This window comes from Hydra vulgaris, chromosome 10 (genome assembly GCF_038396675.1).
Source record: "Hydra vulgaris chromosome 10, alternate assembly HydraT2T_AEP".
In the NCBI taxonomy this organism is placed as follows: Eukaryota; Metazoa; Cnidaria; class Hydrozoa; order Anthoathecata; family Hydridae; genus Hydra; species Hydra vulgaris.
The window spans coordinates 32942859-32962334 of NC_088929.1; the positions used below are offsets into that span (position 1 = coordinate 32942859).

The following is a 19476-nucleotide window of genomic DNA, read 5'->3' on the forward strand; positions in this document are numbered from 1 at the left end:
ACTAATTGCACAAGCAAAAACTCATAGAAAAAATGGCTATTATGCAAAAGCTCTATGTAGTAAATTGATAATACATGAATTTAGGCAAAAAAATGTAGGTGTAGTTGAAATTTTGCTGACTATTTAAAAATAAGAAATATTATTATATGAGTTCTTGAATAAGCTCTTGTTTTATCTTTTATTTTTTATTATTAAAATGGCTGAAAATTTTTTTTGGTTATAAAGATTTTAAAACTTTAAATATTGATCCTTTTGAGGAACTTCTCTGAAGATAATTTAAATATTATTAAAGAAACATCATTTTTTGATCCTTTAACTTTAAAATTAAAAAAGATATTAATTCTTTTTCTATATTACATTTAAACATAAGAAGCATGCGTCAAAACTAAAAATTTAAAGAATTTTTAGCTTTGACACATTTCAAAAACAAGTAAAACCATTAGTATTATGTATCAAATTTGCCCATATATAAATTCACAAAGCCTAAAGCTTATATACCTCTGCTTAATTCATTACTTATGCAAATATTACATGAGCAAGTTGTCAAACAACAAAATTTAAAAAAATTCTTTGTTTACAAAAACATGCTTGTAGAACTATATACAACAAAAAACAGGGGAACACACTAAACCTTTAAGGATGGATATGAAAATGATGAACAAATTTCAGATAAATAATTACCAACACCTAAACTTTATGTATAAATATACCAATAATCTAACTCCTGAAATCTTTATTAGTAAATTTAATAAAAATCTAAACGAGAAATATTTCTTAAGAATAAATCAAAGTAACACTTAAATATAAATTACCTAAAAGAGTAAAAAAATAAACAGAATATATAACTTATAGAGGACCTAAGCTATGAAAGTCTTTTGAAAGGCAATTAAATATGGCAAAATTATTAAATTCATTTCAGCATCAAACAAAAACTTACGTTTTAAATCTTATGGAATAAATTTTATTCATATTTTTTATTTTTGGATCAAAAACAAAATTTTTTTAAAGCATTTTACCTTCTTATTTAACATTTTAAATATTATATGTAATCTTTATATATTATATGTTGAATATGATATTGTATATTTATTTGGAAATTTGTATTTAAATATCTTCTTTTATGAATTTTTGTGACTATTAGTATTTATAAATATATCTTTTTTTTAACCATTTGTATCAAAATATATAGAAATATTTTTTCTTTTTTCTGACAGATTTGTATTTTTAAATACTTTTTTTTTTTGACTATTGACGACTATTTATACTTTTAAATACTATATTCGCTACATGCATTTTTATTTATTCGCTACATGTATTTTTTATTATTATATCCTCTTTTTTGACTAATTAAGGATACTTTGCTAAATTATCTACTTAATTTATTTACCATATTTTACTATTATTGTTATGATCTGTTAAGAATAGGTTGGTATTTTACCATCCATATCTTCTATGAGCCCCTGTCTGTTTATTATTTATATATTTGTAATTAAATTTTACTTTTTGTGAGGGAATTGGGAATTGTAGTTTATAGAAACAGCAAAATAAAACACAAAAACAAAAAAATACAAAAAAAAAAGTAATTACTTCTATTTGAGTTTTCAGTTCAGTCAGCTGTTGTTGCAAATGATGGCTTTTCTCAAGATATTCAACTCTAAAATTTTTATACAAATGATACCATTGGTTCCAATCATTTAAACTTTAATCTGTACAAATTCATATTTAATAAAAAGTTAATAATATTTGTTTTTAAATTCCAAACAAAACTTTAAAACTATTTGTTGAAATTAGACCATCCAATTTGAGTATTCGAATACTTGATATTCGAATATATTTGCGTGTTTTTTTACTATTTGATATTCGAATATTTTCTCCAATATTCGAATAATTTCAAAAATGTAAAGGCAGAGTAAGCTTTTAAAAAAGTACTGTTAATTTCTCTTTTTGCAAACGAAAAAAATATTTCTCTTTTTGCAACCGGAAAAAATTCTTAGAATTTTTATATAACCTTGAAGTGGAAAACTTAAATTGCATTTTTGTATGGTTTTTATTTTGTGTGACATTATTTTTGTTTGCTTTTAGAAAACAGTCGTTTATTTAGATTGCTTAAAAATATAAATTTATATTTGTTCCATAAAAAAAAAATCTTAATAATAATCTTAATAATAATAATTTTTAATATTTTGTGAATAAATAAATATAATATACAATTAAATAAATATAATATAATATGCAATTTGTGGTTGCATAATTTGAAGTAGTAAGTTAAAATTTTTTAGATTTTCTTAGATAATTCATCTCTGGTTTTTTTAGCCATGTCAAAAAAATCCAAGGTATGGGAGTTTTTTAAGAAAGACGAAAAAAATATTGGTGAAGCCAAATGTGGTAGGTACAACACGAACATAGGATGGAGAAGTTCAACTACTGCTATGATTAATCATTTGAAGCTACAACACAACATATTGATATCTAAATCGTTATCAAATGACAATGATGGAGAAAATAATATTCCTAAGAAAAAACAAAATACTGAAATAAGTAATATTTGGCCATTTGTAAAAAAAGAATCTTTAAATGAAATATTGTCAAAAATCGCAGCTTTTGATGGAATCACAGCAATGAGTAAATCCCAAGCTATAGCTGGTTACGTGCAACAAAAAGGTCATAAAATGCCGAAAAGTCCGACAACTATTTCAAAATGCATCAATAGCTTTTATAAAGAAAAATGTGTTGAACTGCGGGAAAAATTTGAAAAATTAAAAACAGCAAATCGTAAATTTGCTATTACTGTAAATGAATGGACAGATTGTACTATTTTACGTTATGTAAATGTAACAGCTCATGTGATTGGAATAGACTCAAATACAATTGAATGCTATGTTCTGGGTTTAACGGAAATAATTATCCAGGCAAATGTAGAAACATTTGGTTGAAGCTAAGTTAGCAGACTTTGGGATTTTCCTAAAAAATGATGTTATTGCATCTACTAACGATGCAGCAGCCGTAATGAAAAAATATGGCAATATATCAGGTGTTTTAAATCAACTTTGCCATAATCACGCGCTTCATTTAGCCGTGATGGATTGTTTTTATATACCAAATAAAAGATTTTATTGATGAAGATGTAGAAGAAGATTCCACAGAAGATCAGTGCTCTGATTACAATTTGGTGTTTATTGAGGAAGATAAATATGATATGACGTTAGATTTTGATCAAATTATTAACAGGTTAAGAGGTGTTATAAGAATGTTTAAAAAATCGGCTACAAAGCATTCTATTTTGCAACAAAATATAGCTCAAAAAATGGGGAAAAAACTCAAGTTAAAATTAGACATAAAAACACAATGGAATTCTTTGAGTGTAATGATTCGACGATTTTTAATTCTATCAGAATGTGTTAACAAATCCTTAGTCGAATTGAATATTGATCCAATTCCAGAAAATGATAATTTTGCGCTACAAAACCTTGTTGATGTTCTGGCACCAGTTGAAACTGCTGTTACTGAATTAAGTAAAAATGATGCAAATCTCATAACTGCTGAAGGAGTTTACAAATTTTTGTTTGAAAAGTTGCAACCAATGCAAACTAATATAGCAAAAAAACTGATACATGCGATCAAAATAAGGATGAATGAAAGAAGAGATCCAGTTTTAATGACATTGATCATTTATCTGCAGAGTGGAAATATACCAAGTTCTAACACTCATTTTAAATATTCATCAAAAAATGCAGCAATATTATTCGCTGTTAAAGTTATGGAACAAATATATCCACAAATGTTTGAAGAAGAGCAAATTAATAATGATTCTACCTCATCTGATGCAGATGATTTAATAGAATTAACATCACCAGTTGCAGTCGGATTGCAAAAAGAACTCCAAAATGCAATAAGTTCTATTACAGAACCAAAAAACTGTCATGTTAGCAATCGCATCGAAATTGATAAATATATTGAATTGAAGAAAGAATTTCGTCAATTGGATTCTTTTAAAAAACGGTCGACAACGCTGGATGTTTTGTATAACGCTTTAATAACAATACTCCCTACCTCAACAGCTTCTGAAAGAGTATTCTCAACAGCAGGTGCAATTAAAACGAAAAGAAGAACAAGTCTAAATTTCGAAACATTCAATTCTCTTTTATTTTTTAAAATATTAGTTTTTAGAAAAAAAATAGTACATATATAAAATAATAAAATCGTTCAAAATAAAATATAAAACACTTTTTTAATTAGATTATTATTATTTTTTATTTTTTTAATGTCTTTTAACTTTTTGGTAAATTAGTATTCGATTACTCGATTCGAATAATCGAGTATTCGATTACTCGAATATTTTCAGATTTTTCTATTTGATATTCGAATAGTTGAAAAGCTCGAATAGTTGGATGGTCTAGTTGAAATACAACCTCTTTTTTTTTTATGTATTTTTCAATTTTACATTTTTTAATTTGTTTTTGTATTTTTTAATATTTTAACGCATATTTGCAATATAAAGACTATTTCCATCTAAAAATCTATATATATATCTATATATATCTTGCCATATATGATTATGCTGGCCAACAATAAGAATATTTAGTTTTTAAACTTAGAATATTTTTATGTATTACAAGAAAAATTCAACAAGCCTTCCGCATACCATGACTCAGATTTTGGGATAAAAGATGATACATTGTACTGACTGAGTCAGTACAGAATTGATTGAAATTATTCAAGAACTTGACAAAATAAAATGTAGAGTTGGGTTCATCTCTATTATATTAATTATATCTATTAGGAGTAAAACTAAGGTATATTAAGTACTATTGGTACATTAAGTAAGAAACATTAATTACTATTGGTGCATTAAGTAAGTACATTAAGTAATATTGGTACATTAAATAAGGTACATCTTTTTTAATTTTATTTTGATAGGAAGTTTGCTCCTCCTTCCTTGCTAATATAATAAAAATTGCCCAGAGGTGGCTTTGAACCACCAATCTCTAGCTTCTGAGGCAAGTGTGCTATTCACTGTGCTATAGTTACTGCAAGAGGACAGCCAAAAGTACACAATTTCAAGAAGCCATCACATTATTCTCTACACTAGTGTTGTCACGGTACTGAAATTTCAGTATTCGATACTAATACCTATCAAAATACTCGGTACCAAATTCGGTACCTAAATGAAGGAAGAATTATACTGACCACAAACCAAATTGTACTCAAAAGTCTGTAATATAAAGATAGAGTGGGTAGGGAGAGAGGGGGGTGGGAGAGAAAGGGGAATTTTAGTCTAGATTTAATAAACGGGCAGAAGAGGGAGGGGGAAGTTTTTTTATGTTACAATATAAGCATTTTTTATAAAAAGTTTCAGTTTATAAATCCAAACTAATATTTTTTACAAAACACACATTAAACTATTTTATTCTAGCGTGGCTTGGGGTCAAATGCGCATTTGCTAACAGCTGTTTTATCATTTAAATAGGATTTAATATGCTGATATAAATTTTATACCTTGGTGAGAAATAAACCAAAAGGTCATTTTTGATAAATTGAGATTTACTAGGTTGACAATTTTTAAGGCTTATTTACACTGAATGTTTTTGTTTTTATTAGTGACTTAAATAGTTATTTTCTAGTTTTTAAGGCCAATTTTCACTGATTTTCACCTTTTATTAAGGACTTAGCATAAGCATGCATAGTAAGTTGGGGTGAAAATAAAAGTTTGGTTTATCAATGAATATTTTGTCGCGTCTACCTGTAAATGAACAAAAAATAATAAAAATGGTAATATGAGAAATGGGGAATCGCTCCATTTTAAAATAATAATTATATTTTATAAAAACGTCTCTAAAAAAATTGACTTAAAAAAACCGCGAAAGAAATTGATTTTTTTAACAATGTTAAAAAAGGGCAGTTTTTTACGCATTAAAATGCAAATTAATAATCTAAATACAAAATAATTATTTATATTTAAAATTTTTATAAAATTTAGCTTCTTTTGAGACCCAACATGACATACTTTTGAAGAAATTATTTTTCCATATTATTAGGGACCCTGTCTAATGTAACAACTCTATTCAGTTTTTTTCCCTCAACAGAATTTACATATTTCTTCATTCCTTAAAAAAAACTTCTTTAATTGTTTTCTGTTTTGGGATTTGCAAAGATTGAACAGTTTCAATCTTTGCAAATCCCAAAACAGAAAACAGCTTTTACCAGAACTACTTTTTTAATAAAGAACTGTGTTGGTACCGAAGTATCAAGTACCTTGACAACACTACTCTACACTTAATAAAGAACTGTGTTGGTACCGAAGTACCGAGTACTGTGACAACACTACTCTACACTTAATAAAGAACTGTGTTGACACCAAAGTACCGAGTACCTTGACAACACTACTCTACACATCAAACCATCTACTAAATATTTATCCACCAATGTAGAATTCTTAGTATATAACTGACATTATGAAAATTAAAAATATCCTTTCAATGTTGCATATGCAGTAAAACTTTATTGTTTCTTTTATTTTTTTAATATGTCAAAGTTGAAAGAAACTCCAGCTATTTGTTTGCTATTTATTTTTCTCACCTCAAATTTGGTTTTGATTTCCTGACAAAAAAATTTAACTTTTTTTTGTTGTCAAGAAATTTTATAGGGAACTTCTGTGTTAATTTAAATATATATTAAGAATATTTATACTTTATTAAAAAAAAAAAAGAAAAAAAAATGGCCCTCAAAACCACTTGATATATTTGTATTAAAAATAAAAAATTATATTCCCTTCAAAAAGTGCTTTATTTTCTACTTAGTTGTTTATTTATTAGTTTTTTATTAATCTAAAACATGATATGATGAATTTATCTGATTGAAGCCGATGATACTGTGAAATTCAAAAGAACTTTATTACACGCAAAGATATAAAGTATTATTTATTTTATATAAGGAATATTAGTATTAGGTTTATTAATAAACTATTTATAAAATAATAATAAATGTTAAATATTTGCATTAAATAAATACTACTAAGGATACCTTTCTCTTTGCAAATACTTAATTTTGTCATTAGCTTCATCATCATAAAAATTACTTATGGGTTGTGTGTTCATTTGCGATGCCTGTAAATTTGATCATTTATAATTATGATAATTTTAATCATTTATACTATAATTTATAATTATTTATTTATTTTTTGTAATATTTAAAAGTAATTATCATAAATATATTTAAAAAAATTATTATAAATATATTTAAAAAAATTATTATAAAAATATTTTAAAAAATTACTATAAAAATATTTTAAAAAATTATTATAAAAATATTTTAAAAATTATTATAAAAATATTTTAAAAAATTATTATAAATGTATTTAAAAAATTATTATAAATATATTTTAAAAAATTATTATAAAAATATTTTAAAAAATTATTATAAATATATTTAAAAAAATTATACATAAATGCCAAGTATGTAAATATAAATACCAAACGCTGATTTGCGCTTAACTGAAGTAAGCGTTCTGATGCTAACCACTCCAAATTTCGGGACTGATCCAGCTCTTGTTTTAATAACCTAGCTTCTCTACTCCTGAAATAAAAAAAAGAAAAGAAAATATTAATATTTTACACTGGAAAAAATTATTTATAGAAAAAAATCAATGTTGAATTACTTCCAAATTAAAAAAGCATAAACTAACTCACAAATGAAACATAAAAAAGCATAAACTATTTCACAAATAAAACATAAAAAAGCATAAATTATCTTACAAATAAAACATACTCTTAATAGTTACAAATGAGCTTTTTATATTTATTTTATTATTATTATTTTATATCTATTTGTTTTCTATTCTATTATTATTTTATTAACTACTTTATGTTTGTTTATTATTATGCTGCATTAAAACACAATGAAAATTATGAAAAATAATAAGCATAAAATTAATGCACAATAAAATGAAGTAATATGGCATCATACAAAAATATGCTAACTAAAAAAAAAAAAAAAAATTGAGGAGACCTTATTTCTGATTCTTGGAGAATTTGCTGAATTGTAAGACCAGCAGATTGAATATGAGTTTCTAAGAAAAACCTTTCTTCATCTTTCTAAAAAAAAAATCAAATTAAATTAACTAAAATTACCAAACTAAAGGAAAACAACTAAAATTAAGAAATTAAAAATATATTTGATTCTTGATTTTATCTTTTTTTTTTATTAAAAATAAATAAATAAAAAAACAAAACAAAAAAAAACAACTAAAAACCAAGGGATAAAAAAAAATTTAATACCTGATTAAGAGCTGCACGAAGCCTTTTTACCTCTGTCTCAAGATCACTGGCTTTTTTCAACAACAGTCTTGCCTCTTCTTCAGATATCAATGCTTTCTCAGCTAACAAATCAGATGTTTCTTCAGCTTTTTTCTAAAATCATCAAGTTGGTAACAATTGGATTAGTTATATTAAATTAAGCATTAAATTATATCAAATTAAGCATCTCAAACATGTTAGTGTATTCTACAAAAAGACTTGAAATTTGAAAAAAAAATTGAGCTAAAATTTGTAAAGAAAATAGAAACATAATTTGGTTCAGCAAAAATGTTTTATCAAATATATGAAGATTTATTTTGAAGATTATTATAAATAAAAACTTTTTAAAAAAGTCAACGAAGTAAGTTAAAAAACCACACAGCTTTTATATTCCATACAGCATATATTCCCTAATGTCTTTTTCCAATTTTATGTGCCGCAATTGCTGAATGTCAATTTATATCAAAAAAATTTCAGAAGTTATTTTTTAAACAACTTTAATGGTATATAACTTCATATTTTTTATACAGTCAGTACAACTGAATAGTAACAAAGAACATTTTAAATTTTTTATGTTGATACTTTTTTTCACAGCTAGGACATTCCAGCTAAGTCAAAAATTTCTATGTTAACATCAACACCCATTAAAGCATAACTGGACTAATTAGAGAAGTACCAGTTTTTCTACTCCTGTTAACCTTCATATGAACACTTAGAAATAAAAGAAACCAAATTGCACTCAGTATATTCTAACCTTTTTTTAGAATCTTTTTACTTAAACAGTTCAATAAGAGTAAATATATATTTACTTTTGCTGCAATGCCGTTGCTAAAAGGAAGTATTTTATAGAACTCTTTATAAAATACAAATAGAAGACTTTACTTAGTTTATACTGGAAAATATTTCTATTGTTTCAGTATGCCTGAAAATTCCGAGAAAAGTTATATTAAAAAAATCAAATATGTTGATACTTTTAACAATATTACCACCTTAAAAAAAATGAGATAAATGAAAAAGAAAAGATTTTTTAAAATGATATCAATTACGACAAATTAGGAAAAGAATGAGAAGAAGATGATGATGATGGTGATGATGATGTTCATCATCACCATCATGATCCAAAATAATATAAATGTTAACATAAAAATGATGAGATTAAAATTGCAATTAACTTTAATGTAAATATTTAATTATGAATTAAAAAGTCAAAAAAAAAATAAATCTTTAATTCATATTATCCATAAAAAATAACTTTAAGTCAATTAAAAATAACTTTAAAAATTAATTTCCCTAATAGGATGTCGAATAATGATTTTAAGATATCTTTTATCAGAAAGTAAGTACCTGTTTTGTTTTTTTTACTCAAAGTCAGAAATAACTCAAAACATGCTTAGATTACCCCACCCTACCCTATACCGTACAAAACAATAATAGTCTACTTGGTCACATAGGCACTTACTTGGTCACATAGGCAAAGTAAAATACTACTAACTATAACAAAAATAATAATAATATTAGTAATAATAATAATAAAAGTACATAATACGTGTTTATATTCTGTGACTATAGTGTGCAAAGATAGCAAGAGAAGGAGAGAAACAAAGAGTGAGAGAAAAAGAAATAGATCATGATGATAAAAAATATAATTTTGAGCTAGCTGATTAAAAAATTTGTTTTTGTATGTTGTTAAGTCAGTAAGAACCCGACGACGACCCAAGATACATTGCTACAAAGACAGATCTGTATGACATAATCATGGAGGCCCACATTAGTATCGAACATGCTGGTTAAAAAAAAAAAAATACAGACTTGATGAGAAATTTACCGATGTACCTTATATAACTGGTCATTTTGTTTATGTCGAGCTGTGCAACATGCTAGAGAAAGAAGGCCAAGCCCAATAAGGGACTGGTTGTAAAGTCATTCCACTCCAATGGATATGATGGCTTAAGTCTCATCCTCATTCTTTTTTGTCTAATTTTTTTCCTTTAACATCAGTTCTTTGTAATCTGCTCCTTTCATCTTGTTTTCCTGATTTATATAATTTGCAATTAGTCTTGTTATCTTGTTTTATAAAGTTCTATTCCAGTAAACTAACTTACATAAACTTCCAACTCTAATAGTGGTTGCTTGCAGCCATGTTGGAAGTAAAATGTTTAAAAGAAAAATTAAAACTTCAGCAAATCAGATCATCTGAAGAGTTACAATGCAGCTAAAATGGTTACCGAATAGTTCATACGGTATAATAATACATCTAATAAGCAACAGTTTATTTAAAAGTAAATTAATTTATTAAATTAATTAAAGATATTTTGTTATAGTCGATATCTGTTTCAAATGGTTTCTTTTTGTCAATCTTAACAAAGGTTTCATTACGTTGAAAGCAAAAACTGCAAAGAAACATTTTATAAATAAAAAATATTCTACTATTTACTCTCTGCAATCAAATTTAATTTAGTTGAATGTTTAAAAGATTATGTTTTTAATGTTTTAAACATTTTTTATTATACTAAGAATTTTTTTTAGAAAAAAAGCATTTCCATATGCATCATATATTGCATTTTAATAATGGTTTTCCACATGCATCATAATAATGTTTTTTATTTTGTTTTTAGTTTGACGAATTAAAATAAAAATTTATTTTGCTAATGAAAAACAAAAGAAATTCTGTGTTAATATAAGGTTTAAAAGATGATACATTAGCATTTGGAATCGAAGAGAATAAAAGAGAAAAAAAGAAAATTTTAAGACTCATTTTAAATTGAGAAGAAATGATTCAAAATGCAATAACAATGTTTGAAAAAACAGCACTGTCGTACTTTGAAATATTAAATTGTGTGTCGGTTTCTTTTTATTAAGTTTGGTAAAAATATTATTCAAGTTTTGTAAGTAACAAACTGTCCTGCCGGGCTACTGACAGGCTTATTTTTTATTGCCCTTATTTTTAGTTGCCCTTGGAAAAAATAAGTCAACCACGAGTATACACCCCTGATATGTGTATATATATATATATATATATATATATATATATATATATATATATATATATATATATATATATATATATATATATATATATATATATACACACACATATATATACACATATATATATATACATATATATATATGTATTTATATATATATATATATATATATATATATATATATATATATATATATATATATATATATATATATATATATATATATATATATATATATATATATATATATATATATATATAGACTAGTGGCCATTGAAATAAAGCCAGCAGCAAATTTTAGGAAAATACACATTTTACTCTAGCAACAAGGTCTAGCAGGCATATTATCAAATGCAATTTTAACTTTACAATACACTGAATAAAGTTCTAGCTCAAACGATGAATAAAATTCAGTAATTCACAGGATATCCTTTATTTTTAAGCACAGCATTAATGCAATCAGGCATGCTATGAACAAGTGTTCTACAGTATTCCGGTGTTATTTCTGTCGTCCACACACGCTTCAAAACCTCTTTCAGGTCTTTTTCAGATGTAGGACGATGTGCAGCAACTATCCTTTTCATAATTTGCCAACAATTTTCAATCACATTTAGATCAGATGAATTTGATGGCCAATTGGAAAGAAGTTCAATGTTGTTGTCTGAAAACCACTTTTGGACAATCTTTGCAGTGTGACAAGGGGCTGAGTCTTGTTGCATAATTGTTGCTCCTGAGATGTTCATGTGGATTTGAAGCTTACTTTCAAGAACCTCCAAGTACTTTTTGGCATTGACCTTTTCCCCTTTATCGAAGATGTGCAGTCCACACCGACCACTTGCTGTAATGCCACCCCAGATCATGACGCTTGGTGGATGTTTGACAGTTTTGATGGTGTATTTGGGATTGAATCGCTGAGAGGCAGGACGTCTGACATAATTATAACCAGGGCCTCGTAGCTGCTGAAACGTACTTTCATCTGTGAACATGACTCTCTCCCACCACTCCTTTGACTTGTCTTTCATCGCACGGCAAAACTTCAATCGCTGGAGGAGTTGTTGTTTCGTGATTAGAGGTTTCTTCGCTGGTCTACGAGCTACAAGACCAAAGTCATTTGACAGACGTCTCCTAACAGTCCTAGCACTCACTTGAATACCCGTGTCACTAGCTAGGCTTGCAATGCGTGCAGAAGAAGTATGCGGACTAGACACAACAATGCTCTTCAAATAACAATCATCACGACGATTTGTTTTTCGTACTCCCAACGGCACCTCTAGAAATTTTCAGTTTCTTTGCAATATCACGCTCAGCATTCAATGTTACAATTTGCCCCTTGACAAAATCATTAATATCTGGCTTTTTCCCCATTATCACACTAAAATAAGCAATAACAACATTATAGTTTTTTTAGCAAGAAATCATGAAATTTAATTAAATACTAAGCCAAACACGTGTATAATATGCATAACATAAATAATAATGACGCCATATATAAACAAAATCATCAAGTGGCTTTAATTCAATGGCCACTAGTATATATATATATATATATATATATATATATATATATATATATATATATATATATATATATATATATATATATATATATATATATATATATATATATATATATATATATATACATACACACATATATATATATTTACATTCAATATATGTGAGGGTAAAAAAACAACATTGAAAAAATCTGCAGCATTCACATTAATGTGTTATATATGATATGATAAAATAACACTGGATTTAAAAACTTTTTTGATAAAAAATATTTTTATATTTCATACTTAAAAAACATTTTTTTATTAAAATAAAGGACCTAGTAAATGTTCAATGGTCTTGAGGCACCCCTAAAAATAATTTTAAATCCAGTGTTATTTTATAATATAGAACACATTAAATGCTGCAGATTTTTTTAAAAATGCAGTTTTTTGAACAACCCTAATATATATATATATATATATATATATATATATATATATTTAAACATAATATCTCTAATTAACCTTTTAATAATATCTCATAATATTTAAACAGTTATAAAAAATTTTTTAATACCCTGTTCATACTGACGATAAAACACATTTTATTTTAAAAATGTATTTAGAATGTATAACAATATAAAAAATGTATTGAGTTGTTATTGTATAAAGCTATATAAAACAACAATAAAACAATACTGTAAAGTTTTTTTAAAAACTTCGCTACATTGTTTTATCGCTGTTTTATGCAGTTTATAAGATTAAAAACATAAAACACATTTAAAATAAAACAAAGTAAATAAATGTAATTATTACAATTAATAGTAATATATTAATAGTAGTAATAGTAATATATTAATAAATTCGTATTGATGAAAAGATTATCATCATAAAACTTGATATTTGCAAAAGTAAATAAGTTTAGTATTTTTTGTAAATTCGAAAATATACTAAACTTATTAGATATCAATTTTTTTCTAGAGTTTAATGCGGTAGTGGTGTAGTGGTAGAGCGCTCGCTTCCTAATCGAGAGGTTCCGAGTTCGATCCCCACCACGTCCCTGGTAGTACCGCGCTCGACTTGTTTCTCCGCGCAGCGGCCTTGTTTGTCAAGGTTCGTGTTTCGGAGTTATAGAGTTGAGAGAGGGTTATAACCACAATTAAGTAGCCTCCTCGTCTGTAGTGGCCTTCTGGGCCTTGGGGAGGTGAATTAACAAAAAAAAAAAAAAAAAAAAAGTTATTGCTTCTTGATCTAGCGAACTTACAAAAACTTAAATATAATTATTTTTTTTATTCAAAGTGTTTTTAAGTTAGTGTTTTCATTCAATTTTCATTCAAGTCAAATTTTTATAATTATAATATGCTTGAATTTCAATTTAAAAAAAAAAAAAAAAAATTATGAGCAAAACTTGAATAATTTATTTTTTCATATTTAAATTTTTTATAATTTAATTTTTACAGAATGTTTTTACATTTTAGATAACAACTTAGGGTATATTCATTCATTCATATTCATTCATCAAACAACGAAAACCATGAAAAATTCCAAAAAAGCAAAAGGAAAACAATGTTAACTTTCTATTTAAATTATTGTAAATTTATAAAAAAAAAAATTGAAATACACCTGTTCAAACTTACTAAGTGTGTTTGGTACTTTTCCAATGTAGTCTGGAATTCTTTAAATCTTTTTTCCAATTCAGTACTACGCTGTTTTTCTTTCATGTATCGCTTTTTTTCCCTCTGGTCACAAAAAATAAAAAAATTCCTTAAAATAAAAATTTCATAAAAAAAAAACAAAAAAAAAAATTGTATAGCACCCAGAGCAGAACAATTCTCAGGAACTGTGAAGTCAGGCATAAATTTTTCAACAACAGTGTTATCAATAACTTTGGCAGGTAATATTTTTAAAGCATTAACAGCTAACAAATTTAAGAAACTATTTATCAATTAACAATCATCAATCATCAGAGTTGGTGGAAACGCTCATTAAATGATCATTTACTGGAAATGCCACACGAAAGTAGCTGACACAAGAGTTAGTATAGATACGTATACTCAACTGATCAGCTGATGATGGTTTAACAAAATTATATTACAGTTCTAGAGTTTTCCTGGCAAACCATTTTTATGCATACTAACAAATTTGTAATTCTTTATTGTTAATTTCATCATTTGTTCTTGCTATTTTTATTACCCCAGCTCATCAAAAAAAAAAAAGAAAAAAAAAACTATAAGTAGATTTAAAACTGAAATTTCACCTGTCTTTCTCCTTTGAGCTCGTTAGCCTGCAACTTCATAACCTGTAACTCTAAACTATCTGGTTTTCTCCGTTTCAAATACAACTCATGGTTACCACTACACAACAACAAAATCTATTAAATGAGAAAGTATAAATTGCATGCTTGCTGAAAATATTTTACAAAAAACTATTAAGACAAAATTTGAAAACTTTTATGTTAAAACAAAACAACTTTTACAATAAACTTTTTTTCAGAAAAAAATTTTCAATTTTTTTTTACTAGAAAGTATTAGTTCTAAAATATAATAATAATTTGAGTGGCCTGTGTAATATACAGTGGCCTGCATAATATACAGTGGCTTGTGTAATACATGTTTTTAGTCCTTAACCATAATACCTTTAGGGGCCTTTGTGTTATATATGTAAGTCTGCTTAAAACTATTTTAAAATTTGATTTAAAATTGCAATTATATTTGATACTAAAAAAATCATAAATGCATAAGTGTCCAAAAATTATTGGAAAAACAAATTTTTTGTAATATTATCTCATTAAGCTAACTTTTTGTAATGAAACTTTTTATATCTCAAATTATGAAAAACATAAAAACATTTAGGAGTGATTACTCAAAATTTTATTAAAATAATAAAAATGGTTGACTTGAGAGAAACTGGACAAATTAATTGTGCACTTTAAAAACAATATTGCCTCTATAATTAAACAAATCTAATAATTAAACAAAATTTTAAGTTTTCAACATGTTTTATTATGACTACTGCTGCATAATGTATACAATGTTACATAATTTACTTTCTGTTATGCATATAATCCGTATATAATTTTGATACCTTTCATTAATATATTTCTATTATGTTCTAATTATACATATTTACCTCTCTATTCATACTAACATCATTAGAAATAAAACAAAAACTTTGAACATCTTTTCCCATTGGCTCAATCAATATCTAAATTTAAATAGAAAATAAGTTGATGAAACATAATCAACAATCATCACGAAAAAAACCTTGTTTCAAAAAAACTGTTTTAATAGTTTTAAGTTTTTTCTCAAATGATTTAGTTCAAAACCTTATTTGAGAAAAAAGTTTTTTTACTAAAAAAAACAAAAACTTTTGTAATTCGTTGATTTATTTATGAAGCAGCAATCAGCTGCTTAATAAATAAAAAATTCACTGTTCACTGATCAGTAAATCATTTTGCAAAGTAAAACACTGATGCATTGGTATCAGTAAATCACAGATGCCAATGCATCATGCCAATGCATCATAGCAAACAAAAAAGCTTTGCAGAAACATTAAAGATATTAAAATATCATTTAAAAAATCATCAAATAGTTTTGATTTTTATTCTGTGTGCAAGCTTATGGGTATCACTAAAGCAAAAGCTTGAAATTTTATTAGATTCCCACAGGAATAATTAATTTTTTTTTTAATGTTTGATCTTTTTATATTATTGTATTAAAATTATTACTTGGTTCGAAATAAAAATTGAGGAGTACTTTTTTTTAGTTGTTTTTCTACTTTCACATTTATTTCGTGTACACACTTTAATTGGCTTAACCATCAGCTGAATGATCGCCCGATGGCATTGGTTGATTAATCAGGTTTGGTTGATGCATCAGCATTAGCTAATAAGCCAAACCAAACTGGTGCATTGACGAACCTTATATATACCAATTGCGTACCCAAATTAATATATTACCGTTATACACATACATTAAACCCTATCATTAGCCTCAATAGGCTTTTGCTATTAGTACATCACTAATGTATATATTCACTCTCTATAAACATAATTAAAAAATAATACTTCTTATTAATAATAACAATAATAAATATTTTACCTGAGTATTTTTGAAACTAATATTTTTTATTTCACTCCAAATAAAGGAAACCTTAGGCACAAGTTTATTTTCGTAAGAGTAAATATTTATGCCAGTAGCTTGTATTCCTAACCATAACTCTGTTTGCTTGTCATTCTGAATAATAATAATATTAAAAAAAAAATCAGGAAATATATCAATAAATAAATGAAAGATTGAAAATACCTACTAACTTTTCTTTTAAGTAACAAACCTGAATTAAATAATATCCTGTGCCATACATTTCAAGATCTTGAGCAATCTTCAAGTATTCCATCTCTGCTTCTGCCCTAATAACCATAAACTTATTTTTAATAAAAAAAAAACTTAATATTCGCAAAAGTGCACTTTCCTCCAATATTTTTAACTAATAAAAAACCGAGCACTTTAAAAAAACAAACTAAAAAAGAGATTTGAGAGCTGACTGATTCAACATTCAACTGCAACTCATTCAACATACAACTGCAACTCATTAAACATGCAACTGCTGCCCAGCCAATCAAGAATATCCCAGGTGCAGAAATTTTTTAAGTAGGAGTTGAAGTCATAACAATTATATTAACATATTTAAACAATGCCCTAATAAACTGTTTTTGGCAAATATGTCAAAATCTAACTTTCTGCACTTAGGGTGTTCTTGATTAGTAGCACAGTATGAGCCACATTAAGCCCATGGCATTTTGAGTCAAGCTTATGTAAGTATTGCTTTCATAGTATCTTAAAATGTTAAAATACTTTAATATATAACTTTAAATAACCAATATTTTCCTTAAATAATCAAATCAGTTAAATTAATAATTAAATTAATAATGTTAAACAATTAATTAAAACATGTTTCAAAATAAAACATGTTTCAAAATAAAACATGTTCTTAGTTAAAATCTAAATTAAAAGTATAAACGTATAAGACATTTTTGTGTGGACTTTTTGTTGAATGTCATCTTTATTTCCAACCTAAATTCCAAATGGCCTCAAAATTAATGTCAATCTGATGTTATTCTTATCTGATATAATTTGCCACTTTTCTTTTAAAAAAGTGTTTTTTAAATATATTTTCATATCTATTTATCACTTTTTAAATTAAACTTTGGCATTAAGTTAATACTTTAACTATATTTTTTTCATCACATTCTAAATAATTCACTACCCTAATGGTTATGTAATAGTATAAAAGTTGTCCTTGATGGGTAACACTCTTCTTCATATCCTGAAACTTCAGGGGTTCTTCAAGGTTCTATCTTTGGTACTATACTCTTTTTAATTTACATTAATGATCTCCCAGAAACTCTCACATTTTTCAGGTTTTTTTCCAGCTAATTGTTATCACAATAATCTAGATCTTCCTTTATGAAAGGTTATGTACTCGATGAGTCATCTACCCTATGTCTTCTAGGATTAATTCTTACTTCAGATCTTTCTTGGAAACCATATATCAAATGGATTGCAAAATTAGCATCTGCTAAGATTGCATCTCTTTATCGTGCTTGCCACTTTCTTACTCAGGATTCTATTCTTTATCTCTATAAATCTCAAATCCGGCCTTGTATGGAAAACTGTTGCCGAATCTGGGGCAGATCTTCCAACTATGCAAAAATGCATTGTAAACATAGTTGGACTTGGTCTGCAACCAACCTCCAACCATTATCACATCATTATAATGTTTCACCTCTTTCTCTTTTCTATAAATACTATAAAAAAAGACGCTGCTCTATAGAGCTAGCGTCTCTTGTACCATCTAAAATTCATTCTTGTATTACTCATCATTCAATTAAGTCTCATCCTTTAACTGTGACTGTTTCAAAGTTCTCCAAAAATTCTTATTCCCCTAGCTTTTTTCCTCAAACATCAGTTCTTTGGAATTCACTCCCTTCATCTTTTTTTTCCTGATTTGTGTAATTTGTAATCTTTTAAGTCATCTGTTAATTGTTATCTTGCTCTGTAAACTTCATCTTTTCTCTTCCAGTAACTTCCAACTTTAATAGTGGTTGCTTGCAGCCTTGTCGAAGTGAAAATGTTGAAAAAATAAATAAATTATTAAGTTTAGTTACGTGTTTAATAAAAAATACTTTTTGTTTTAATTTTCCACCTATCCCCTCATAATATTTTGGATAATTAGTTTGAGTCTTAAACTATATATAGATATATATTTAAAAAACAAAAAAAACTCGAGTCATAATTTGAAACCTGTTCAAAGCCTTAATTTCTATTTTATTTATATATGTGCATACTTTCTTTAAGTTTTTAGTTTGAATTGTTAAAGGCAGAACTCCAAATAAAAAAACATTCATTTGGGCATAATTTATTACAAACTTTTGATAATTTATTTAGGCATAATTTAAAAATATTGTTTTATTTGCATGTATTATACAGATTAATGTAATTAAAAATATATTACCTTAAAAGTATAGTAATATTAAAACAACCTTGAAAGACCTGTAGGATGATCAGCATACAAGCTTTTAATTCGTTCAACCCATTGTTCATCAGTTAACTGGTACATGTTTTTTACCTATGTAAGCAAATTCTACATATAAATTTTTTTTATTAAATAAACAAATTTATTTATAAAAATAAATTTAACCTT

The 19476-nt window shown here is 26.1% G+C and overlaps 1 protein-coding gene across 2 annotated transcripts in view; it reads right to left on the reverse strand.

Moving 5' to 3' along the window:
- LOC101239329 (merlin) overlaps nt 1–19476 on the reverse strand; it is a 58597-nt gene that overhangs the window by 11347 nt on the left and 27774 nt on the right. Inside the window, exons 6-16 of one of the 2 annotated variants that reach the window (XM_065807833.1) lie at nt 19316–19401; nt 17107–17182; nt 16875–17009; nt 15904–15978; nt 15032–15145; nt 14412–14513; nt 8274–8405; nt 8005–8090; nt 7470–7572; nt 7021–7103; nt 1588–1654 (exon numbers count right to left, since the gene is read on the reverse strand). In XM_065807833.1, coding sequence (XP_065663905.1) covers nt 1588–1654; nt 7021–7103; nt 7470–7572; nt 8005–8090; nt 8274–8405; nt 14412–14513; nt 15032–15145; nt 15904–15978; nt 16875–17009; nt 17107–17182; nt 19316–19401 — 1059 coding nt within the window. Of the gene's footprint in view, nt 1–1587; nt 1707–7020; nt 7104–7469; nt 7573–8004; nt 8091–8273; nt 8406–14411; nt 14514–15031; nt 15146–15903; nt 15979–16874; nt 17010–17106; nt 17183–19315; nt 19402–19476 lie in introns of those variants that run through there. The other variant, XM_065807834.1, reaches the window with a different exon arrangement.